At 51.4% G+C, this 22,740-nt stretch overlaps 8 protein-coding genes and 1 non-coding gene across 9 annotated transcripts; 3 read left to right on the top strand and 6 right to left on the bottom strand.

The window, feature by feature from the left end:
- Positions 1-1,081: 1,081 nt before the first annotated feature.
- BO83DRAFT_381888 (fructose-bisphosphate aldolase FBA1) lies at positions 1,082-2,930 on the bottom strand. The gene is made up of 5 exons (XM_025532098.1): positions 2,914-2,930; positions 2,538-2,667; positions 2,352-2,462; positions 1,973-2,275; positions 1,082-1,919 (listed from the first exon to the last, which is right to left on the bottom strand). The coding sequence occupies exons 2-5, from the start codon at positions 2,643-2,645 to the stop codon at positions 1,359-1,361; spliced, it is 1,083 nt and encodes a 360-aa protein (XP_025384061.1). The 5' UTR covers positions 2,646-2,667; positions 2,914-2,930; the 3' UTR covers positions 1,082-1,358.
- Positions 2,931-3,980: 1,050 nt separating this feature from the next.
- Positions 3,981-6,317, bottom strand: BO83DRAFT_381885 (Ran exchange factor Prp20/Pim1). The gene is made up of 3 exons (XM_025532097.1): positions 5,637-6,317; positions 5,004-5,506; positions 3,981-4,946 (listed from the first exon to the last, which is right to left on the bottom strand). Exons 1-3 carry the CDS (start codon positions 5,854-5,856, stop codon positions 4,086-4,088), a joined length of 1,584 nt encoding a protein of 527 aa, XP_025384060.1. The 5' UTR covers positions 5,857-6,317; the 3' UTR covers positions 3,981-4,085.
- Positions 5,957-6,338, bottom strand: BO83DRAFT_138874 (uncharacterized protein). Its single transcript, XM_025526156.1, has one exon. It carries the CDS (start codon positions 6,277-6,279, stop codon positions 6,058-6,060), a length of 222 nt encoding a protein of 73 aa, XP_025384059.1. The 5' UTR covers positions 6,280-6,338; the 3' UTR covers positions 5,957-6,057.
- A 330-nt stretch (positions 6,339-6,668) lies between these two features.
- BO83DRAFT_369090 (cysteine proteinase) lies at positions 6,669-11,531 on the bottom strand (the record flags this gene model as incomplete). Its single annotated transcript, XM_025529846.1, has 10 exons — positions 11,354-11,531; positions 11,216-11,296; positions 11,059-11,075; positions 10,756-10,996; positions 10,500-10,702; positions 10,353-10,449; positions 10,154-10,301; positions 9,821-10,090; positions 8,971-9,079; positions 6,669-8,549 (listed from the first exon to the last, which is right to left on the bottom strand). The coding sequence occupies exons 1-10, from the start codon at positions 11,412-11,414 to the stop codon at positions 6,669-6,671; spliced, it is 3,108 nt and encodes a 1,035-aa protein (XP_025384058.1). The 5' UTR covers positions 11,415-11,531.
- A 348-nt stretch (positions 11,532-11,879) lies between these two features.
- Positions 11,880-12,506, bottom strand: BO83DRAFT_430961 (uncharacterized protein; the record flags this gene model as incomplete). Its single annotated transcript, XM_025535551.1, has 2 exons — positions 11,880-12,373; positions 12,467-12,506. 2 exons carry the CDS (start codon positions 12,504-12,506, stop codon positions 11,880-11,882), a joined length of 534 nt encoding a protein of 177 aa, XP_025384057.1.
- A 634-nt stretch (positions 12,507-13,140) lies between these two features.
- Positions 13,141-14,539, bottom strand: BO83DRAFT_138782 (uncharacterized protein). The gene has a single exon (XM_025526155.1). The coding sequence runs from the start codon at positions 14,420-14,422 to the stop codon at positions 13,160-13,162; it is 1,263 nt and encodes a 420-aa protein (XP_025384056.1). The 5' UTR covers positions 14,423-14,539; the 3' UTR covers positions 13,141-13,159.
- Positions 14,540-15,252: 713 nt separating this feature from the next.
- Positions 15,253-18,793, top strand: BO83DRAFT_346152 (putative RNAPII degradation factor Def1). Its single transcript, XM_025528772.1, has 2 exons — positions 15,253-15,948; positions 16,026-18,793. Exons 1-2 carry the CDS (start codon positions 15,648-15,650, stop codon positions 18,440-18,442), a joined length of 2,718 nt encoding a protein of 905 aa, XP_025384055.1. The 5' UTR covers positions 15,253-15,647; the 3' UTR covers positions 18,443-18,793.
- Position 18,794: 1 nt separating this feature from the next.
- On the top strand, positions 18,795-19,106 carry BO83DRAFT_381880 (uncharacterized protein). The gene has a single exon (XM_025532096.1). The coding sequence runs from the start codon at positions 18,867-18,869 to the stop codon at positions 19,092-19,094; it is 228 nt and encodes a 75-aa protein (XP_025384054.1). The 5' UTR covers positions 18,795-18,866; the 3' UTR covers positions 19,095-19,106.
- A 3,400-nt stretch (positions 19,107-22,506) lies between these two features.
- On the top strand, positions 22,507-22,591 carry BO83DRAFT_t232. The gene has a single exon. It is a non-coding gene; the product is annotated as a tRNA-His (tRNA).
- The last annotated feature ends 149 nt before the right edge of the window (positions 22,592-22,740 follow it).

Genomic DNA, 22,740 nt, shown 5'->3' with positions numbered 1-22,740 from the left:
CATGCTCGTTCCTCTGCCGCACGGGTTTTCAGGGTCACTCGGTGACCGTGCCAGCAGTGCTCGCCTCAAAAACAGACTTTCCAGCAAATTCAGTGACAGAAAAGCAAAAACCACAACAGCCCTGATCCACTCGGGCAATTTGGTTGGTTCATGCCCCATCCTCGACCGGCTTGCTATTTTGGTGGGCCAATCCCGGTCAGCCATTGCCAGCCAGTCTGGAACAATTTCTGATCATCTTCGGACTAGCGCTGCCTTTCTGAGACACATTCTTGGCACTTACGGCCAGTGGAGTCTGGTATTTCGGGGCGTCCGTTGGCTTGATTGGCCGCAATACATGGCAATGCTGTCCGGGTACCTTACCTGACCATACTTACCAGTGTGGCTGACCAGCAACTCTGTGGCTCTGGGTCAGATGGAGAACAGAAGAAAGCTCCATCAAGTGAAAGAAAACGGGCCCTGTTAGCGAATCTCAGTCTCATTGGGCACAGTAGAAGAGAATGACGGCACCTCATGATAGCCATGTACCGGCTGATATGGCTATCTGATCCCTCGGATTATGTAACCCCTTTTCGCACCACGGATACTTTGTACTCTACTTGGTGCACGGCTATTTCACTACTATTGCCAATAGTAGTGAGGATCCGTCTTACACAGTCAGAAAAGGGGGACAGAGAAGCTGAAGTCATGAAAATTGGGAGCACCAGAACCACTCAGTCGATCAGGTTTCAGGGTCCAACACAATGACCCCATGGACTAGAAATTCGATTAGCCGCGCACAGATGATGGTGGCAACGGGGAAGGAATTGATTGCATTGGTGCAGGATACAGTTGAGGCAAGCAGAGCTGATATAGACGGAATAGCCTTCCTCTCACTGGTCGATCTCGATGGTGATCATGGGTCCAAGCTGACAGCATCACACCCGAGTATTCTATTTATACATACAGAGCGGGAAAGGGTTCATGTTTGCGTGAATTGATGTCCTGAGACAACCTCCATTACCTACGGCTGATTGGAGCGAACACGGGTCCATGAAGTCATCGCTCGGTGACGCTGCCGAAGTGATCACAACGTGCGCATTAAGTTTCATACAGCAGACATTACTTTATTTCGTCTTTAGACTACTTACGGAGTACTACATACATCGTCATCAGCATCATCACCGCTCTCAGAACTCCGTATCAATCAACATCAAGCATCCCCACAGAGGTAGCCAATGGGGCCCCGTATCATGGCTCCAGGTTACGGTCAAACAAACAACATATTTTTTGCCGTTCTCAGAAATTGTCATTTTATGTACTGGTATCTGGTTTCGTCATATTCCGAAGGCACATCACATCAGGTAAACGTCAAGACCTTTTTACAGCTGGCCAGCAGTGTTGAAGTCCTCCAGAGCAACCTGGACACGCTTGGACATGGTCTTCTCACCCTCACGAACCCAGACGCGGGGGTCGAAGAACTTCTTGTTGGGCTTGTCCTCACCGTCGGGGTTACCGACAGCGGTCAGGAGGTAGTCCTTCTTGTTGAGCATGTAGTCACGGATACCGGACATGTAGGCGAACTGCATGTCAGTGTCAAGGTTGACCTTGACAACACCGTAGCTGATAGCCTCCTTGTACTCCTCCTTGGAAGAGCCGGAGCCACCGTGGAAGACAAAGAAGACAGGCTTGTCAGAGGAGGAGTTGGTCTTCTCCTTGACGTAGGCCTGGTGCTTCTGGAGAAGCTCGGGGTGGAGACGGACGTTGCCGGGCTTGTAGACACCGTGCACATTACCGAAACCAGCGGCAATGGAGAAGTAGGGGCTGATGGGAGCAAGGGCGTTGTGGATGGCAAGGATGTCCTCGGGCTGAGTGTACAGGGAGTTGTTGTCAACATCCTCGTTGTTGACACCATCCTCCTCACCACCGGTGATACCGATTTCCTAAATAGAGTCAGTCGACGATCTTATCTAGTAGCAATGACAGTAACACATACCATCTCGAGCCACTGCTTCATGGGGGCAGCACGCTTGAGGTAAGCGGCGGTGGTCTGGATGTTGTAGTCGACGGGCTCCTCAGACAGGTCAATCATGTGGCTGGAGAAGAGGGGCTCGCCGTGGAGCTTGAAGTATGCCTCATCCGCGTCGAGGAGACCATCGAGCCAGGGAAGGAGCTTCTTGGCGCAGTGGTCGGTGTGGAGGACGACGGGGACGCCGTAGGTGGGAGCAATGCTGCGGATGTAGTGGGCAGCGGCGATACCACCGGCAATGGAGGCCGCCTGGCCATCGTTGCTGACACCCTATCATGAACAGTCAGTGGCTGTTTTGGGCTTCAAAGAAGCACCTATAGGTCAGGAAGAATGTTCCCAAACGTACCTTGCCAGCGAAGTAGGCAGCACCACCCTGGGAGACCTGGAGGACGATGGGGCACTTCTGGTCGCGAGCAGCCTCAAGGCAAGCGACGACGGTGGAGGAGGAAGTCACGTTCTAAAGTGATGGGGACCGCTGTTAGTCACTGGAGTCTGGTTTTGCGGGATGAAATTGAGGGGTGGTGAGACCTACAATGGCGGGGATAGCAAAGCCCTTCTCCTTAGCGTAGTTGAAGAGACGGAGAACGTCATCACCAACGATGACACCGGACTTGCGGGAGAGCTGTTCAAGGACACCCATTGTGATAGTTTGTAGATGAGGACTAAAGGAGGTAAACTGATGAGTAATTGATAGATTGATGAATGGAGAGAAGAGAAGAGGACAACAGGAGGAGGAGCGAGACAGAGGAACCAAATAAATTCTGTGGCAGAGGACTAAAAGCTTTACCGAGCGACGAATACGGAGCTGGACATTTAAATGACGAGCACGGGCAAGGAGGGGCAACACAGGACCAGGAGGGGGGGGGGACTTGGGACATGGAGGGGCCAACGGTACTCGAAGGACTCACCGGGTGGTGGGGAATGATGTGTTCAGTATGATTTCAGTGACCGGTTGGGGTTCCACGGGAGAGAGCTGTTCGTGGTGATGCTATTGAAAGATTATTGCAGATCAAGAAGGGGTAAAGAAGAGAATTGGAGGGAAGGGGGGGGGAAGAAATTTCCAACTTCTATCCGGGATCTTGTAGAGATCTTTTTAAAGTCTTCAACACCGGACAAATCTAGTCCGAGGCTATGATGATGCTTCCATCTTGTTCCCTTTCCTGCCTGCTATGGTGGGGTTCATTCGGAAGCCCGCAATGACGCTGCGGGCTGCCTCAGGCTGCATAATTCTCCCGGGAATCCCCGCGCCCATCACATGACATCATTCAGGCTGCCTTCCCTTCGGTCCGACTTTCTATCGTCCTGGAATCAAGCAGCAGGTTGGCTTAACAGTAGTAATTGCTGCTGGTCTGCTAGACAAGGTGGATACAGTACTCCGCCTTACGCCTACATAGCAGGTATGTAGTATCTCAGGGTCTGTATACAGCAGCATAGACAGGGCCAGAGGATACATCATCCATCGTTGTGATCAATGGTCAACCGGTTGCACTGGACAACCATTTCGGCTACTGGCCCCTTTTGGGTTCCTGCCTGCGAAAACATTGACCCAGTTCTCTCCGTATTTCTTTCGTGCTTCATCCAGCACCGGAGAATTCAGCGGGAATTTTCCTCCGTTCTCGTTGCAGGATGTTCCAACCACTTCGTTGCTTTTCTGCCGGTCACGGCCTAGACTGTCCTTCCCCGGTCCAGCTGATCTGAAAATAAGATAAAGAGGGGGTGCTCTTCCGCCGATATGTGGAGCCTTGGGTAACCCCGGGTTGGGGATATCCTCGTCCTTGTAGTATTCCGGGCCTAAAACCGGATAACCACCGGCGAAACGTTCAACCTGCATGGTCCGGATGACTGGCTGGCTAGTCAGGATTGTTCGAGACCCGAGGAAAACTGACCCCAACGGCATCGAAGCAGCTAGTTCATGTCTGTAGTGTTGTGTTTACGCATACAATCAGTATCCACTTCCTACTAGGAGCGCAATGCCCAAAAATTCTCGTGATTGGAGTTAGTAACTACTGTCACATAATAATACATAGAGCTCAATTCAAATGGGTAACAGAAACTATTGCAAAAGTCGCATCAAGAAATATCAAGCATCGGTTCCGTTCACTTGCGGCGAGTAGGCTCCAACGAGCATACTGAACTGCCCTCCTCCTGCGGCACCAACCAGCTTCTTTCCGTTAACGTGCTTATTTTGGAGGAGGGTTGGCCGTTCAACCTCATCCACATCGCGGTGGCCGGCCTGACGCTGTACGTTGAAACCCCAGCTGTACGCCTGACCGTCTTTGGTGATAGCAAAAGAGTGGTCACTGGAAGCTGTCGCAAAGACAACCTCTTCCTTGATGTCGGTGAGGGGAGTTGGCACCGTCAGGATACGGGGCCGTCCATGCTCATCGTGCACAAGCTCCTCCTCCGGCATGTCCGCCAGTGGGATACCAAGAGCCTTGTTATCCACGCGTCCCCATGAAAGGCACTTTCCATCTTCGGTGACAGCCACACTGTGGTCCTTTCCACCGCAGATGGAGACGATCTTGCTGTGCTTGCGGAAAGACTTGACTTCCGTCGGGTAGAGCACAACGGCATCGCTTTCTCCAGCGCTCATCGGAACGGCCGTCTGCCCGAAGTTGTTAGAACCCCAGGCGTGCACGCGACCGTTCTTGCGGACAGCAAAGGAGTGGTAAGAACCAGTTCCGATGCTCACGACATCCGACGGAAGCGCGCACTGTCCCGGGATGAGACTCTCGAGCTTGCCGTGCAGACGTCCAGAAATTCTCCGACCAAGCTGGTTCTGCTCCTCACAACCCCAGGTCAAAACAGCGCCCTTCGCCGTGAGCGCCAGGACGTGTTGTGCGCCAGACGCAAGCTGTGTCACTTTCTCGAGACCGGGAACCAAGACTGGCTGTCTTTGAATCTTCGTCTCGGGAGAGAAACCGATCACACCGTTGCTTCCCTGTTCCAAGTTAGATCAAAAATAACAATAAATTCAAAGATAAGCGTGGCAACTCACTCTGAATGTACCCCAACCATAGACACGACCCTCCTGAGTGAGAGCAAAAGTGGCACTATCCGTCGCGGTGATCTGTGTGAAAACAGTACCTTCAGGGAAGAGAGCAGAGTCCACAGCCGTGGGAGTCGCCTCCTTCATGTTGAGGTCAACCTCATCATCATCAGAGTCCGAGTCCGACTCCTCCTTAGCCTCATCGCCATTCACGCCATCACCGTTCTCCTCCACCTTGCGCTCCTCCTTTGTATCTCTACCCAGTGTACCCTCATCATTGACACCCCAAGTAAGGATCTTGTTATCGTGCGTAAGAGCAGCCGAGTGCACACCACCGATAGCCAACTGCACGACACCGACCGAATCCGCGGGCAGCTTCGGGTTCAGGACCGGACCAGGAATTTCAGACTTTTTCGTCGCATCACCAAGACCCAATTCACCGTAGCAATTCGTTCCAAAGACATACACATCGAGGCGCTGAGTAGGTGCGTGGTTGATGACGGCCAGAGCTTCTACCGGAACGAAACAAATACCCGTTAGCCCAACATTCCGCGGAGCAACATCATCGAACGCGCCACAAAAACAAACCCCAAAACAAAGCAGGACACTAATTTCGCAACGCAATTGATCGATTGAACTCACCCTTCTGCTTCTTGGTCACGCGCGCCGGCGCCGCTGGTGCAGCCCCTGACGTTGTCGTCTCTTCCACAGAGTCTGCAGCCTTACGCTTCCTCGAAGAAGCCTGGGGTTTTGCGCTCGCGCTGGTGTTGGCGGTCTTCTTCACCTTGTCGGCAGCAGCAGTCTTCGAGGAAGTCTCGGTTTTGGCCTTTGAGGCGCTAGATGCTGCGCGTTTGGGAGGCATTGTGTGATGGTATGTTTTGTATTTCGCCTTTTTTTTGGTTATGGAAGACGGTAAGGTGAGATGTAGTATGTGATGCCTACACCCGAATTGATAGAGGAATTGGTAAGTAGGCAGAACAAATTGACAAAGTATGAGAGAAAAGGGAAAGAGAAGAGATTTGAAAATTTTGCGATAAGGGTTGCGGAAACTAGGTCGGTGAGATTATGCGGTGTTGGAGAAATTCAATAGTAGTAACACACCAGAATAAACAATAATAAATATTGAGATGATGGCAGGGATATTCGGAACCTGGAACAGAAAAGTGTTGTGCGCTCCAATCAGGGAGTGTTGTTGGGACGGGAGGCGGTTCCGGGGGCTCCCTGCACTGACTAAGGCGGTGATGAGGTGATTGGGTTCCCTGTTTTTCAAAGGGGCGCACTGCATTAGCGGTCGTGCCCGTCGTATGACAGTCAGGGGACGCGGGAATGTGCGTGTTACTGGATAGTAGTAGAATGAAGATATCCGTGATGTGAGCTGTGCTTTTACTATCTTAAATATTAGGAAGTATGAACCTCGTGCATGTGTCTAATACTGTGTACTGTCTAATATGGTTTTGATGTTCCTTTTGCATAACTGTCATTCCTGAGCCGCTGCGCGACAAGGCTCCTTACATGGGTCGGTGAAATGGGCTTGTATGTACCCCCGAGATACTCCTCTATTTATCCAGTATGCGTTTGTTCTTTTTTTTTTTTTTTTTTTTTTTTTTTTTTTTTTTTTTTTTTTTTTTTTTTCCCCTCGTATATGCATAAAATAGAAGCGAAATTGAAGACCGCTTACGCGCCAGGCGTGGGCTTCTCAATCTCATAGAACAAGAGGTAGACCTCGCGCTGCATCCCCAAAACATCGGATGTTTTGCATTCTTTGACTTTCTCGTCCGAGACACGCCACCATCGGTCGTTCTGCTTACGGCGTCGACGGAGCCGACTGCTGGATCCGGCCGATGCTTCAACTGAAGTTGCTGGCGTACTGCGATCGCTGGTGAACGACGCTCGCGAGAATGACTTGCTCCAGCGTCCACCCTCAGTGGAGGATGAGCTGTGCGGATCTGACACAGGCGATAGGTTTTGCTTGGATGTTGACGACTTCGAGCGAGTGCTCTGGAAAGACACTCGTGGGCTCGATGTCGGTCGAGGCATCGGTGACGGGGGTGGTTGCAGTTGAGAGGGACCGGTCGGTGACCCTGTCGATGTCGAGATGCTTAGGGGTGCCGGCTCGCTCTCTGACGAGTTGCGAGCCTTTAGCTGAGGGCTAGGCGCCTCGGATGGGTTTTCGCTAGTTGCCCGACTCTGAGCGTACGAACTGAATACATCTGGCGTTGAGAAGGGTGGATAAAGGGTATTGCGTCGGAATGACTCGTAATGTCCGCTATGGTGGCTGCCTTTATGACAGACAATTGCCAACAGCTTGTACCATTCTCGGCTCAAGATACCACCCAAAGGCAGCCGCTCCGGAAAAGATACTTTGGCTGCGTTCTTGGTAGAGCTGGTGTGGTCAAAGATCGATCGCGAAAGATGAATGGCAATGATTTTGGGGAAGGCCGTTATCCGCATATGCCTCGCAATTTTTCGTTTGGGGGCGAGTTCAGAAGCTGGCAAGATTACACCCTCTAAAGGACCTTCTGGGTTTGTGGCGAGGGCCGTCTGAATTTGCTGGATTTCTGCCTCGAGCCTGGCCCGGTCATCTTTGGCGCGGGTCCGGTGCAATTCCTGGGCCTTGACCTCAAGAGCATGCTGCAATCGACATTTGTCGCACTTGAAATCTTCGATATATTCAGTTTTGAGTAAACCGTCAAAGCAGGCGCTAAGCGTGGTAGAGCTCTTTTGAGGCACTTGCAAGGTCAAATTTACAAAAGAAGTCTGGTTAGGCTTGTATTGATAGTGGCAAAACAGGCACTCGATCTGGGACTCGAGCTTTCCTTCGAAAGGGAAGCCGTACTCGTGGTCGATTTCTTTGAGTCTGTTGTCGATAATGGCGGGCAACCCGTTCTCAGATCCGTCATCAATCCGCACCTCAACCTCTGCAGGGCTGTTGGGAGAAGTCACATTGCCTGGTTCTACAGACTCCGGACCTGGCGTTAACGCCGGTATGATCTTCGCTCGTGATCGTGCTTTAGCGCCGGCGTGGTACTCATCGCAAAGTCTTTCTGCGACAATCTGCAAGAACTCCTGCGCATCCTGCTGACTACGACTAATCCGCGTCCGATAGGCATACTCAAGAGACTGGATGAAGGGCCGCGCAGATATGGTTTTCTTGTAGATCGGGCGTTCGTTCAGTCGGTCGAGCATCTCCTTGAGAGCCCTGGTGATGGTACCCTGTTGCAATTCCCGTATCCTGTCTGGCTTCGCATCCCGAGGTATATCATCCGGTGAGGGAAGTTCGTTGTATATATCAGAACCGTCTAGTTCACGCCTATGGAGCTCTCTGATCAGGTAGACACGTAGATCACCAAGCCCTGCAAGAGCCTGCAACACCGAGTTGATAAAGCAGTCATTGGCGGGGTTGGACAAGCCAACAATGTTCTTCTTGCGGGAATTGTCGTATGACTCGTCTCCATCGATAGTGTAGTTGGGGCCGAAGACATAGAATAAAGCAATAGCCGCAAGAGATGCTCCCGCCGCATAAGCGGCGACAGTGCTTGATTTTTCCTGCATCGCCTTTTATATATGTCGGGTTGTGTAGCTGAGGAGAGAAGGACTGGGGGACGGAGAGAAGCGGTCGTCGACGTCAATGCTATGGTTGATCCATCGAAAGATGTGCCATGAAGCTGGGTAGTTCAAACAGACACGGAACTCCGGTGCCAAGAAGACGAGCCAAGCCGAAAATTTCCTCCTACACTTGTATCCTCTCACATATACGCAGCCTTCAGGGGTCCATGGGATCAAATGGGGGGGTTTATCAGTTGTTCGATGGCTATGAGCGGGATAACCGTCAGCAGCAGTTCCCCCATAGAACCGAGGGTGTGGAGAGGGCATGGGGTAATTTCAGGTAGACAGGAGGGGGGCCGCCAATGACAGCGTTCTCACCAGAATAGAGTAATGAGGCGGCTGGTATCCCACTCCAGTACATGCCAAACACGAGAATACTTGACGAACCTATTCGACGCGGTAGCCGCAACGGAAGACTTCTCGTTGGATAGGCGGTAGCAGGGCTGCTTCTCTGTTTTCCTTGGTATTCTCGGATGTTTCTCAGCGCCGAGCGCCCGCTATGCTCAGCGCACCGACGGGAGACTTCGGCGTTTCCCACAGCGGTTCATGATCCCCACATTACTTTATTGGTAAATCACTATGGTTCAACTATTCCGAAGATCTGAGGATGAACCAAGAGATCCCAGTGGTAGTCCGAGACATCCGCAAAGCTATAATTTCAGGGGATAGGGGATGGTTGCAAGCTCGAAGGGCTCACTCCTGTCGATACAGCACGCAAATCCCTTGCTGCCTCCTGTAATAGCATGGCGAGGCTCAGTGTAACGAAGCAATCTGACAATCAAGCTAACAACCACAGCGGATACATGGCAGGTTCGGTTTAAGAGCACGAAGTCCGAACGAACCCCACGAGAAACAATAATGATGAGCGGGTGTGCCCGGTGTGATCGGGGTGAGAAGGAGGAGGGGCACTCGAATGTTCTATTTGCCTGAGCCTCCGCCTCAGCCCGAGTCACAAAACAAAGGAAACCACCACGCGGAAACACTAGCACTGTACACTTCGTGGGAGCTTACCCCATAACGCATGATATTACTTTAACAACACTTTTTGTTGCCTCTATTCTAGTCAATAGTCTCATATCATAACATGCTAACATCCATAAACCATCGAGATTTTCAGGAAAGCATCGTATCAATCGGTACCCATAATACACGCAAAAATCCTTCTTTTTTCAGAAGCCAGCCTGATTTCGAAGAAGTGCATCATTTAGGCCCGTAGGGACTCGGGCAACGTAGCAACCTTTTCATTGAAAAGGTCCTCAGCCTGCTTCCAGACGCGGGCGTTTTGCCGGTCCTTCAGCTGGAGCAAGCTAGGGAGCAAGGCCTGGCTGAACATCTCCGAGCTCTCACGGGGCAGAAGAGACGGAAGGTGATCGATGCTGATCACACTTAGGCCAGCGACCTGGCTTCCACCTGCCAAGGTGACGGGAACAGTAGGCTTGTCAAAGGTAGTAGTGATAGAATACACAGGGAGAGGGTTGTGGGGGTTGGTACTATAAGAAAGAAGTTATACAATGGTCAGCGGAATTCCCAAGGTCGGGAAATGGGAGCCTTACGTATCAGCGCTCACATCGCAGATAACCGACAAGCGGCGGTTCGGCGAAGTAAGAGTCTCTGGAGTAACGAAGGGTGGGATCTGTGCGCTGAGGTAAATGCAGTTGACGAGAATATCGACATCCTCAACGATTTCCCGGAAGGGACCGCCTGCAATAGATGTTAGTGCACGAAAGCAACAAAAGGCTAAAGACAACTGACCCTTCTTGGTTTCCTCGATATCCCACCGAACGATGTCGGAGTCGGGAATACCCACGTCCTTGGCGAGCTGCACAGCACCACTGCCACAACGGCCGAGCTGTGACATTGTCAGAAGAGTTGTTAGGTTAGACAAGACGAATAACTCACAGCGCCAATGACAAGGATCTTGGGAGAGCGGCCAGACTGCTTCTTACCCTCCTCGAGGGACTTCTTGACCGACTCGATCAGGGCATCCTGGTTGATGTACGGAACCTCACCAGGCAAAGGCTCGCCCTCGGGGTGCGTCAACTGCCAAGCCCAGTTCTTAACAGCCAAAGCGGAACCTGCATAACCGGCGGACCAACCGAAAGCTAAGGCATAAGATCAGCTGCTGTAATGGTACATATTCATGCATAGATCTTACCAGCGACTCTCCGACCAACATCATCGGTGAGGAATTCAAGATCCAAGAGAGTACCACCTCCCCGAGGCCAGCGGCTGAGGACCTGCTCCCAGCCACCCTGCTGCTTGTAGCAGTGTGCAAAGGAGATGTGAACGTGCTCAAGGGGGAAATCATCCTCAGGGAGCTCCTTGAGACCCAGAATGTAGGCATCCTTGGGGGCATCCTTCACCCAAGAACCTTCCTCCACCAGCGGTGCGCCAATCTGTAGGATAGAAAGGTGAGAATCCGTACGAACAAAAGGGTGACGTGCTTCTACACGCATACCTTGGCAAAATCTTCGTCTAAAAAGAGATAATTATGTTAGACAGGTTCACAAATCCGAGTGTGGAGGTGACAAGCATTAAAGGCTACAGCTGCTAACCAGCCGTAGTAGCCCCTTAAACGTCATTGTAATCGTGTGTTAGGAAGATGTCTCTCTTACCATCAAAAATCCGCTGGGTGGAGCGCTCGACAGTCACTTCATATCCAGCATCCATAAGAGCCTTGCAGGTAGTTGGGGTCACTGCACCATATTAGCATCCTAGAGTAATATGCAATTGGCTTGAGGTCCAATACTCACAGGCAGACCGAGCCTCGGCGGGCTTGGTTTCGGCACGCAGCCAGATCTTGTTGGAGGACATGTTTGTAAGATGGCAATTGGGTGTTATCTGCGTGGAGTTGATGTTCAGAATCAGAATTTTTAAAGTTCTTCGACGAGAAATTAATGCTATCGCTGCTGGACCTATGACACAGACTTGCCCCTCTGGTGATAGCGGGGAAGAAGAGTGGTTGTTCCGTCCCGGAATGTGACTCAGCGTGCACGGTCATCGCCGATTTCGGCGATTTGAGATACCGCAATTACGAGAGGTCAGCCCTAGAATATGCCTCGAATAGAAATGCCAGAGATGGCTACGATAGGGCTGTTCTCAATGGCATAGAGAACAATTCAACTTATCATAGCAGCCATGCTAATCAAGTTCATATTTTGCTGTTCAAGCAATTGATACTCTCATACACAAGAGGTATTCTAACTTCCGTCTGTTTTTCGACAAGTGCCATCTTGATGAATGCCACGCCTAACTTCATGAGACAAACGATCAGAGGCTTCAAAGAGCAACCTTAGTGCGACTGCGTGTTCGACTACTGATACCATCCGTCGGGGGCTCTCTTTTGACAGATTCCTTTGCAGTTTTTGATCGCCCACCCTTCTTCTTGTCACCATTTGTAGTTAAGCCGTTCTTAGTGTGCTTCGCAGTCGTAGGAAATGGCGGTGGGGTTTCCGGCCCATTTTTCTCTGCATCATTCCTCTTCTTCTTCTTGGTTGCAGGCTCAGTTGCATCATCAGCGCCAGTTTTATCCGCTTCCACTGTCGCGGGTGTCACCTCGTGCTCCCGCTTCTCACCCACATTCAACTCAGTAACAGACTCCTTGGGAGCTGTATCTACAGATGTGGGAACCTGCGAGCGGGGTCCTGTCTCATCGGTAGATTTCGCTTCATCAACGGTCTTGGTGTCTGAAGTAGGCTTGCTCTCCCCAGCGGGCTCAGTCGCGGAGGATGGTTTCGCTGGAAAATTGGTGCCGTTTGTTGGCTCTTGTTCTTCTGAATTGTCAGTATATAACATCTGGAGTATGGGAGAGCCGGACGAGGAGAAACCACAAGGCGAAAGGTATATAGAACCGGACCTTGACATACCCGATGATGTTATGGAGTGATTACTAGGTTGGGAAGCCATAACTGCCCGCAATTGCTGAATAAAGCGGGAAACGGTGAAGTTTCGTCAAAGGTGCCTTCGTCTTGTCTGCAAAACTTGTGGTCGCGAATGGTATGCGACTAGTATTCCAATCAAGGGATGACGGAGAAGCCGAAGATCATCTGCTCAGACGGAGCGGCTGTTGGGAGAAGGTCCGAGAAGAAGACGAGGTGAGGTTGCGCCGTGACGTTTACTAAGGCACGACCAGGGGCGCTAGCCCGATTCACGCGGAACCCAATCTCGGCAGTCCCCTCTTGCATTCCAGATCGAGAAATCAACAGAACCACTAAGAATTGCACCGATGCTCAGCCTGAGGGGAAGGGATAAGCCCTAGCTGCACCGGGGTTGTCGTTAGAGGTAAGCACGCCAAGAAGAGGAGAAAGCACCCCTTAGCGGCAGGAGTGGAGTCCGATGCGGAGTATGAATGCCGGGGGGAGTTGGTGCTTTGGTGTGACTGTCGCAATAACAATGGTGCTGGCTGGTTGGCAGCGAAACATGGCTGACGAATCCCATCCCCTCGATCTGCGCGCTTCCGTTAGGATCCGTGACGCAAATCAGCCCGGTCAAAGAGCTGCATTGCATGAAGACTTTTCGTAAATTATTCCACAAACGCTGTAGAAGAACGGTTACATCAATCAGGTCCACGCCATGTCTACTCGAAGTAGTCGAGAAAGCAAAGCCTTTTCATCTGCGGATGCTTCATGTTCGACCTTCGCTTTATCCGTGTCTGACACGTGCTGCAGGATACCTGCCAGCCATGTGGCATCTCCCCGCTTCCCCTGGTCCATCAAAAGACGGAGCGCGACCGAGCCACTGCGCACAAATACCTCTCGTAGGCCAACCGGCCATGTCTGCAACGTGGGCATATCCTTATTATACACATACCGAAGAAAGGGCTTCGGGTCGGGTACTGTGGGGTGGTAGAGAGCCACTGAGGCAGTGACAAAGTCCGTACACACGGTAGCAATCACCCTGGCGTATTCTTCATAGACAGATGCAGACACCACGTTATCATCATTCGGTACTTCCCGACTGACCTGCTGGAACAGATATTTACCGGCGTGTCGAAGAAGGTTTTTCGTGTCACGTCTGTTATGCAGATCCTCCATGGAAAAATACATATCTCCTACCTGCACGTAGTACCGCATAGCGGAGGACAAGCCACCTCCATATTGATTCTCAGCGGCAAGAAAATCTGTCAGAAGGTTTCTAGCGACACGCTCGGCGAGGCTTCGGCTGATATGGCCATTGAAGGCCCGAAGATCGGCATTGGCCAACATTTCTAACCAGGTCAAAACAGTATCTTGCATGCCCTCCGCAACCATGAACTTCACCAAGGTGGCAGACGTCTGTCGATGATCAAATATCTTCAACCGATCTCGCCAACCCGACGCAAGCCACCAGTTGACAACTTTGGTCCCTGCTTTGGAATCTTTCATGGCCTTGACAAAGTCATCGCCGGTACCTCTTGCAAGCATTAACTGATACTGCAAGCATTGGAGAAGGTCGCCTTTAGTGACATGTCCTGCCGCCGCCAATTCGTCGAATACCACCATGGGCTCCGTCAACATTCTTCTTTGTTTCGCATCGCGCATGCCTGACGCATTACTAGAGATGGGTGAGGCCGAGGGGGCCACCCGGAAAAGCGGGTTGTCCAAGATGTTGTGGAGAAGTCTATCAGTCGCATGAGCAGACGAATGGGAACTTTCTGGTGGATGCTCGGCAGCAGCTCCATTACGGTCGGATGTAGAAGGGTTGTTGGTCGGATATTCACGGTCGAGCTGGCGACGGAAGGAGGATGTGATGGCATTGAGGAGTTGCTCGGACTGACGAGGGGTGCGGGGGAGCGGAAGATGCAATTTGGACCAAGGATATCTGACGGCCGGGGAGGCCCTCATAGTGGAAGAATTATCACACACGCGGCGCCTGTCGCAAAAAGCAGCTAGATAATGGTAAATGAAGGTTGTCGACACTGGCTGGACCCCTTCTGCTGGGGACAGGTCCCGGGCTGCGCCTTATCCAGCAAGTCACGAGTGATTTTGGCCCAAAACGACGGGCGGTGAGCAAGGGCTGCCAGTGCCACCTCACCACGCGATCAGCCTGGCTGTGAATTGGAAGGGAGCTGAAGATGATCTATCTCTCAATTGAGTTGACTGGTCGCCCAGTCGGAGTTTGAACAGATGTAGGATAAATACAGTGTGGCAGGTGCCGGTCCACCACGAATCTGAAGGAACACATGCCTGGCTTAACTGATTTCCACATTACCATCGTCATAATATTAGCAGTAAGTAGTGATGACGAAATCATCGACAGAGCGAACCCAAAGACTCGGAAAGCCCATCAGGCGAGGTGGTACGAGGTAAGTAACAAACCGATTGGTAGAGAGAGCAGTTCTACCTCAATAATGAGCAAAAAAAAAAAAAAAAAAAAAAAAAAAAAAAAAAAAAAGCACTATCTGGAACCATCAACTTCATTTCTCATCTACTACAATCGCACCAGTAGCACTGTATGTAGCTAAGCAATTAAGTCGGTTGGCAAAGTAGTACTACTACTACTCCGTAGTTATCCCAATGATCGGGTTGGTAAATTGGAACGCGGTAAGGTAAAGCAGGTAACACTGCCCAGGACCGCATGCTCGCTAAAAACGGGGCGCGGGCAACCAACGCGACCGACCGAAAGTCGCCTTCTCTTCCCCTTCCGTCCCATCCACACCTCGAACCCCATCCATTCAATGAACTCGATCTGCTGCTAAGTAGTAGTCTTTCCCTACTAAACTTTCTGCACCTCCTCCCCCTTCACCTCTAATTATTATTTCCTTTTTATCTTTTCTTGTGTCTTTTGCATCCTTTTTTATCTCTCGACTCTTTCGGTCTCTTTCTTCTCCTCTTCTTCTCTCCTAAACCCAAAACCTGGCGGTCCTTGTGTGCCCTTAGTGGTTCTGGTGCTGACCTCTCTCGTGAGGCTGCATCTCATCATTGCTACCGTACTAAGTTACGACCTTTTTACCCGCTTTTTCTTCCCACTAGCCGCACCTTGATTTCCTCCCTTCGTCCACGTTGGGTCCTCTCCGATTCCTTCATCTTACTTCTCCATACGGGAGAACCATAAATACCAATAACAGATATGTCTGAAGTTCAAACAAGGCCTTCTGCCTCTCGTGGCAGGGTATCTACCCGTGGTGGCCGTGGCGGCTATAGCTCCAGAGGTGGTCGTGGTGGTAGCAGATCCACAAAGGCAGACAACTCAGACGGCGCACCCACCGCATATGAAGATGAGGGAGAGCTTGGTCAGATGAAGAAGAAATACTCGGACACTCTGCCCATGCTGAAGGAGCTGTTCTCTGATTGGACTGATGAGGATCTGGTCTTCGCTCTGGAGGATGCAAACGGTGACCTTGAGGAGGCAATTGATCGCATTAGTGAAGGTATGGTTTTCATACTGCTACTTGGAATAGCTCAGGGTTTCTGGGGTTTACTGACGCTGCTGCTTCTATTCCCACAGGCAATGTCGCTCAATGGGGCGAGGTAAAGAAGAAGACTACGGACCGCAGCCGCCCTAAGACCAAGGAGGTACAGAGCACTCCCGTCGAGACAGTCGCCCCCTCGGTTCGAGGCCGTGGCCGTGGTGGCTTTGAAGGTCGTGGTCGCGCCCGTGGTGACCGTGGTCGTGGAGGTCGTGGTGGTCGGGTCGGTGCTCATACCAATGGAACTCGCACGGAGAAGCCAGCTGTCGCCACTTCTGTCGAGGAGACCACAGCTACGCCTGCGGCTGCTCCTGAGCCTACCGCAGCTACCAAGCCCGAAAAGACCGTCGATGCCGAGCCAGCTGCTGCAGAAAACGTTGACGATGGCGCCAAGGAGGCACCCAAGAGCAGTGTGATCCCGGAGGGCACAAAGAAGGGTTGGGCTAGCTTGTTTGCCAAACCGGCGCCGCCTCCTCCTCAGAAGAAACCTGCCGCTCCTGCTCCTGCTCCTGCTCCTGCACCCGCTCCCGCTCCTGCTACCACCGCTGCCCCTGCCCCCGAGAAGCCTGCTGCTGCGCCTGTAACGGAGCAGAAGCCAGTTGAAACCACCCCAGCTCCTGCCCCAGCCCCGGCTCCTGCCCAGGCTCCTGTTCCTGTCCCGGTCCCCATCCCCGTTCCTGTCCCTGCCGAAAAAGCACCCGAGCCAGTTATTCCTCAACCTCAACCGGCCGCCGAAGAAGCTCCTGCCGCTACTCCATCTTCCGCTGATGTCCCCGCTCCGAAGGATGATTTGACGAAGAACAACCTTGCCCAGATCCCCGATGTCTCTCCTCCTGCTCCCACGGCTACCGCAGCTAGCACCGTGGGCAGTGCCCTTGACTCTACCCATCTTGCAGCGGCTGCCACTCCCACGCGCGCTGCTGCTGGAACTTACCCTTCGAGTGCCTTCAAGCAGAGCACCCGCACCCCTGGCACTCAACGTCGTGTGATGGAACAACAGGAAGCTGTAGTCATGCCAGGAAACCATGCTGTGGATCGTGCTGCGGTCCAGTTTGGCAGCATGGGACTGAACGGCGATGCCGCCGATGTTGACATTGATGAGAACAGAGAGGAAGCTGAGACCCGTGCGCAGCCCCCTCAGCACTCCCCTGTTGCTCCTCGAGCCTCGTTGCCTCCCTCCACTCAGGCTCAGGTGCCCACTGAAACCCCTGCAGTCTCTCGCCCGGCTCCGGGACTCCCTCCCGTGCCCCAGGTCTCTGCCGCTGAAAACTCCTTCACTGACTTCGCCCGCTACACCGACGCTCATAAGCCCTACGACCCCTTCACCCAGCAGGTCACGCAGCCTCAACCTCAGATCCAGGAGCCCTTTGCCAACCAAGCTCCTGTGCAGCCTACCGTCACGACCGGGAGCGAGTATTCTCCGTTCTATGCCGTCGACCAACGTCTTCCCTACAACTACTACGGCACGTACGGTCAGTCTCAAGATGCCACGGTCGCTGCCCAGAGAGCAGGATTTGGTGTTTCTGGCGCCGAAGTGCAACCGCATGTTCCTACCACTCAGCCTCCTAGCCGCTACGGCCATGTTGAAGCTCCTAACAGTGGCCACACCACTCCTAACCCCACCCTTCCTGGCGCTACACAGACCCCTACGGCTCAGCACATGCCTGGCCAGGGCGCTCACAGCTACGGCTACGGATACCCTTATTACTCCAACCCTCACTATGCTTCGTACATTGGCCAGATGAACCAGTACGGCAGGAACCGCCCGATGTACGATGATGCCCGGAGATATGATGACCACTACCTTCCTCACAGCACTCAATATGGTTACGGCAGCCAATATGGCCCGTACGGAAAGGCTGGAATGTATGGTCAGCCTCACGCCTTCTCCTATGACCACTCGTCGTCGCCCGCTACAGCGGCCACCTTCAACCAGGCCATTCCCGGTCGTGACTCGGTCTACGGCCGCACTGGATCCGCCCAGCCATCCGAGACTCAGCAGTCGGCAGCCGCCGGCTCCAATGCCTTCGCAACCGGCATGTCGGACGTCTTCGGTCGCACTCAAGGCGGCTTCGGACAGAACCAGCCGATCACCCAGCAGCCTCCGGTGACTACGGAGGAGACGAAGAGCTTCGATACTCCGAAGGCTGCGGGACCCAGCCCTTCTCTTGCCCAGGCTAACCGTCCCGGCTCCGCGACCAACAGCGCCGCTGGTCAGCCTCAGGCCCAAACCGGCCTTCCCCCGCTGCAGGGTCAGCAGGGCCAGCAGGGATTCGGTGGCTACCCTCACCTGAACCCTCAGTATGGCGGATTGGGTGCCCTGGGCGGCCACCAGGCTGCAGCCAGCCAGACCCACCACCAGCCCACTGGATACGGTAACTACGGCGGCGCAGGGTTTGCCAATTACTACGGAAACTCTGGACGCGGAGGCTGGGGAGGCAATTACGGTCACTAAAGGATTATGGCGTTGCATCTTTTCCGGGTGATGAGATTCCTATTGGCTCGTTTCTTTTTCTCTTTTACCTCGGGCGCGGCAAGCCCTGGATTGAAAACCTATCTCCTCTTATATTCACTTGTTAACACTTTTTCCCCTCTATGTCACTCTCAAGTGTGTAATTGTTACTCTCAATGAGAGCTTGGCTGGTTTTACATCTTTGGTTGATCTTTTCTGCAGGGTTGCGCTCATGATGTATTGAATGGAAAAAAACGTTATCGCTTTGTTTTTATTCTTACTTATGTTGCTTGTTCACGGTTTACGACATTTGCCAGTGTCTTCCTATTATATTCAGATGTGTCTTTTTTTTTTCTACGCCACCTTTATCTCCTTTGCTCTCCGGCTTTTGCCCCTTCTCGATTCGGTGTCTGATGAAAACCTTTCCATGGTCTCTCTTGCTCTCATCTACCTTGCATACTTTCCGCTTCCTGTACTACTTCTTTGGGTTCGGTTGGGACATCGTTCATGCAAATTGGCTGGATTAGGACAAGGGATGGGGGTTAAAGAATGCAAAGAATTGACTGGGACGGCGTTGGACCTTGCTTTTTCTTCCGGTGTACAAAAAGTAACTCACTATAGAGACGATGATGAGGGAAAAGACACAATGGAGTAGTGTGTGCGTTCCGAGCATGAATCCGGGTCTTTCCCGACACCGTAACCACGACCGTAGCTGTGGAATTGGCTTGTGCTGGGGCAGATGTAGTCTTCAGCTGACAATTCCGATTCTTGACGGTGATACCTTCGGATCTTGCCTACATAGCAACGACCCATTCTCTCACAGGTTGGTGAAGTAGTACGCGCCTACATATATATAAAGGAGGGCCTCGATGGCCTGGTACTGCAGAGGCATCTAATGGTTTTTCTCCATCTATTCCTATTCTGTTAACTACACATGTCATAGGAATGTTGAATCTCACGGCTACTATTAATTCAGATGTGCTTGGGAAAAGGTCAATTGTATTCATGCCCAGTAGGAAGAGGATGAAAGGATTAGAATGTGAATCTAGTTCATATCTCTTTCCTTCACCGTCTATGCTGAGTGTTTATGGGGAAATATCTCTGAAATCAAATCGAATTGATCCCAACTATATTGGAGCTGCTATGGCAAACCTGCTACCATAATCGATCATGTAGTCACATGTAGATGAACTGCTGAGTGGGAAGTCGGTTGATACAGTAGTAGGTCTAGAATTCTAGCATTGCCCGAAAGGTGCAGTAACTAGGCGTACCCGTGACACACATGCATACAAGGTGGCTCTGATTCCATTGCCTAATTCAATCAAGTCCTTTGAAATCCGGTAAGTTCCTTCATCGCAGCCTACTAGGTTGCCCGGGTGTCAACTGGTATTATTCCCGGGAGTTGCCTCGTTGCACATATCCAGTGCCACGAAATCTCCCATTCGCATGCTAGTACAGAAGCTGAACATGCCGCTTTCCCTACTGCCCAAAGTGGCTATATATTGAATGCCCCTTCCATTTACCTTCTCACCAACTCAACTGTACACCAGGCGTAGGCCGTGACAGCAGCACCACTTCCCCTGGAGGAAAGACCTTCACCCATTCCCTTCACTTCACTTCCAACACTTTACCCCCATCACTTTTTCCCTGTTCTCTTGTCCCCATTCACTTCCTGCCTCTCGCTTCCCTTGGTCTCGCATTTTCTCCCTTCCTCCTCCGCCTTCCCTCCTTTATAATCCCTCTCCTCCCTCCTCCCAGATCCCAGCTCTCTTCTTTCCTCAACCTCGCCTACTCATCGCTCTTTACCCACCCATCTGTCTACGCCCATCTTTCCTTAGGCGGCTACGCCCATATGCGACACTGCCCATACGCAACAAACCCCATACGCAGCACCGCCTAAGGCTCCCCACTGTAAACCCCCCTACCTGGCTTTCAGCCATCATCCAGAGACTTCTTGTTGGAGACTTCCTCCAGTCAGGTAAGTTTGAAATCTGCTTTCAAAGCTACTCGTCTCTGAACCTGCTCGATGATGATTTCATTCCAGGGTCTTGCGTGCCTGGTCTTCTGAGAGCAGGTTACTTTTCTTCTTCTATAACCCCTCTGCTTATCAAACCCTTTCTTTCTCACCCACACGGTGCCTGTTCTGAGCCGAAGTTTGTTGTCAATCGGGTTCTGCAGGGCAGCAGTCGGAGGTCTATGCTTAGGCCTTCAGAGCTTTCTGAGCTTGGAAGACGTCCACTCAAAGCTATCGTGAGGTTCACATCTACTTCTCGGAACTTGAGGTAGGTTCAATATTTTCCGCCTCTGTGACGGTGATCATCTGAGAGGCATCTTCCCGGAATATTGGGCTATTCGTGGCTATACCAACTCTCCACTCCTGGGGGTTTTTGTGAACCGCAATGTCTTCAGCGATGATGATACATCCACGCTGGATGAGCACGGGTTATTACATGCCACTGTTCGGGTTAGCCTAGATTCATCTCAGGTTGAACTTTCCCCGTCAGTTACCACGCCTCGAATGATGATATTCATAGGACGCCCGTTTGAGGTCCTTCTGAGGGGCATTCCCTTTCCCTGTTGCCTGTTACCCTGTTGCCTGTTACCCTGTTACCTTTTTTCTTCTTATATGCATATTATCTTGCCTTTACCCAGTCTCCTTTTCCTGGATCTTTCCAGTTTTCCTGCACCTGGAGAGGCAATGCTGCTATCAGTCTGGATCCCAATGGTTCGACGGCAGAAATTGTTGCGGGCTAGGAACAAGGGTGGGCACAGCTGCAAACACACAACAAATACACTCGGGTGATTTCCATAGGTCCTACTTGAGGCACTGAATGCGCCATGCTCATGAAAAAGGTAAGACTCCCATCATTGATGTATTTACTCAGTTGTTCTAACCTAGCTTTCGTTACCTAGGACTTGTCGAAACTTCAGCTAAAGCCGATCGAAGATTATCGATGAATTGGTTATTCTAAGGGGCGTCGTGAATACAATTGGAGGATGGTGAATAGTCTATGTTGGCCATGTTGTTTGATCAAAATGTTTCGGTTTTGGTGTCTGCGAGACCATCCGCTGGGATCTCTTCTACTGTGCTACTGTTGCACTATTGCATTTGTGTTTTCCTTACTTGTGCTTTAATCTGAGTTACCCTCGGTGGTGCTGGTCTACTTCTCTTGTCCACTACCAATCTTCTGCCAGGGACATAGCATACCCGCACACCTTATAGTCGGGCACTGGCGCCTTCCTAACATGATCAAATGCTTTCAACAATGCACTAAACTCTTCCATTGCACACGGAATAAATGCAGTAAGAGGTAGAGGCAGGTTCCATGTCCACATATCCTAGGCCACTTCCCGATGGGTATTCAATACATTCACACTGATACATATAGAGCCGCTAGACGATGCTGCTGCTAGCTACGAACAACATGATGGTCTAGACCCTTTTAGCTGAGTGTATACGCTTACTAGATTGTCGACCTATGTGCAATAATCCCACATAGGCGCGCCCATCCTGCATATTCCACGGATTGAAACCTTCCACGACACATCGCCGCTAACATCAGCATATGGCAGGCCATAGAGCGTCGGAGAGAAGCTACTTTTCTTCTCGCGGCAGGGTGCGATCTGAGCATCTTGGCACATGGTGTTATGATACTACTTCATTCAAAATTGACCATGGGTGTCAGTTAATTCTACGTTTCCTCGCTGACTGTTTGGGAAGTTCGGTTGGCACAGGGAGTTGCAGAGAGGTCGAACGTTGGCTATGTACCCTATCTTGGGATATATAGTATACATCAATCCAGCAACGCCAAACCAAGACACGCACGCCCTCATAGCGAATAAGTAGAGAAAAAAAAAACAAGCAATCAACTAATAAGTCGGCTCTCAACGGAGTGGGACCCATCATAGATCAAGTTCCACAACTACTATCCGGTAAAATGCCATTGTAGAAAGACAATACATCCACTCATCCTACAATTTACCACTTTCCCAGCGGTACACAGCCGGTTATTGAGGTGATAAAGCCTTATTAATCAAATTAAGCAGCAACGTTTTAAACAAATCAAGGTGCTGTAGTGTAGTGGTCATCATGAAACGTTGTGGTTTTCCCGCAGCGCCGTTTCGACCTGGGTTCGATTCCCAGCAGCGCCAAAAATTGGCGTGTGTGCTTGATTTGACTTAAGTTTTTTCTGCTTTTTTTAACAGTGTTGTTGTTCCCTGGGTGGGATCTTTTATACATGATTTATTTATATTTCAGAGTATTTCTTTTTTCATTGATTTTACATTCTTCTCCGGGAATG

This window comes from Aspergillus eucalypticola (assembly GCF_003184535.1).
Source record: "Aspergillus eucalypticola CBS 122712 chromosome Unknown BO83scaffold_30, whole genome shotgun sequence".
NCBI classification, from domain to species: Eukaryota; Fungi; Ascomycota; class Eurotiomycetes; order Eurotiales; family Aspergillaceae; genus Aspergillus; species Aspergillus eucalypticola.
This window is presented reverse-complemented; position numbering and strand designations above follow the sequence as displayed.

Coding starts and splice junctions, on each gene's coding strand:
- BO83DRAFT_381885 (XM_025532097.1), bottom strand. CDS start 5,856: ATGCCTCCCAAACGCGCAGCATCTAGCGCCTCAAAGGCCAAAACCGAG. Junction 5,507..5,636: donor CGTGACCAAGAAGCAGAAGG/GTGAGTTCAATC, acceptor TCGTTCCGGTAG/AAGCTCTGGCCGTCATCAAC. Junction 4,947..5,003: donor ATGGTTGGGGTACATTCAGA/GTGAGTTGCCAC, acceptor AACTTGGAACAG/GGAAGCAACGGTGTGATCGG.
- BO83DRAFT_381888 (XM_025532098.1), bottom strand. CDS start 2,645: ATGGGTGTCCTTGAACAGCTCTCCCGCAAGTCCGGTGTCATCGTTGGT. Junction 2,463..2,537: donor GCTTTGCTATCCCCGCCATT/GTAGGTCTCACC, acceptor CCATCACTTTAG/AACGTGACTTCCTCCTCCAC. Junction 1,920..1,972: donor TGAAGCAGTGGCTCGAGATG/GTATGTGTTACT, acceptor GACTCTATTTAG/GAAATCGGTATCACCGGTGG.
- BO83DRAFT_138874 (XM_025526156.1), bottom strand. CDS start 6,279: ATGCAGTGCGCCCCTTTGAAAAACAGGGAACCCAATCACCTCATCACC.
- BO83DRAFT_381880 (XM_025532096.1), top strand. CDS start 18,867: ATGGTCTCTCTTGCTCTCATCTACCTTGCATACTTTCCGCTTCCTGTA.
- BO83DRAFT_138782 (XM_025526155.1), bottom strand. CDS start 14,422: ATGAGGGCCTCCCCGGCCGTCAGATATCCTTGGTCCAAATTGCATCTT.
- BO83DRAFT_346152 (XM_025528772.1), top strand. CDS start 15,648: ATGTCTGAAGTTCAAACAAGGCCTTCTGCCTCTCGTGGCAGGGTATCT. Junction 15,949..16,025: donor AATTGATCGCATTAGTGAAG/GTATGGTTTTCA, acceptor CTATTCCCACAG/GCAATGTCGCTCAATGGGGC.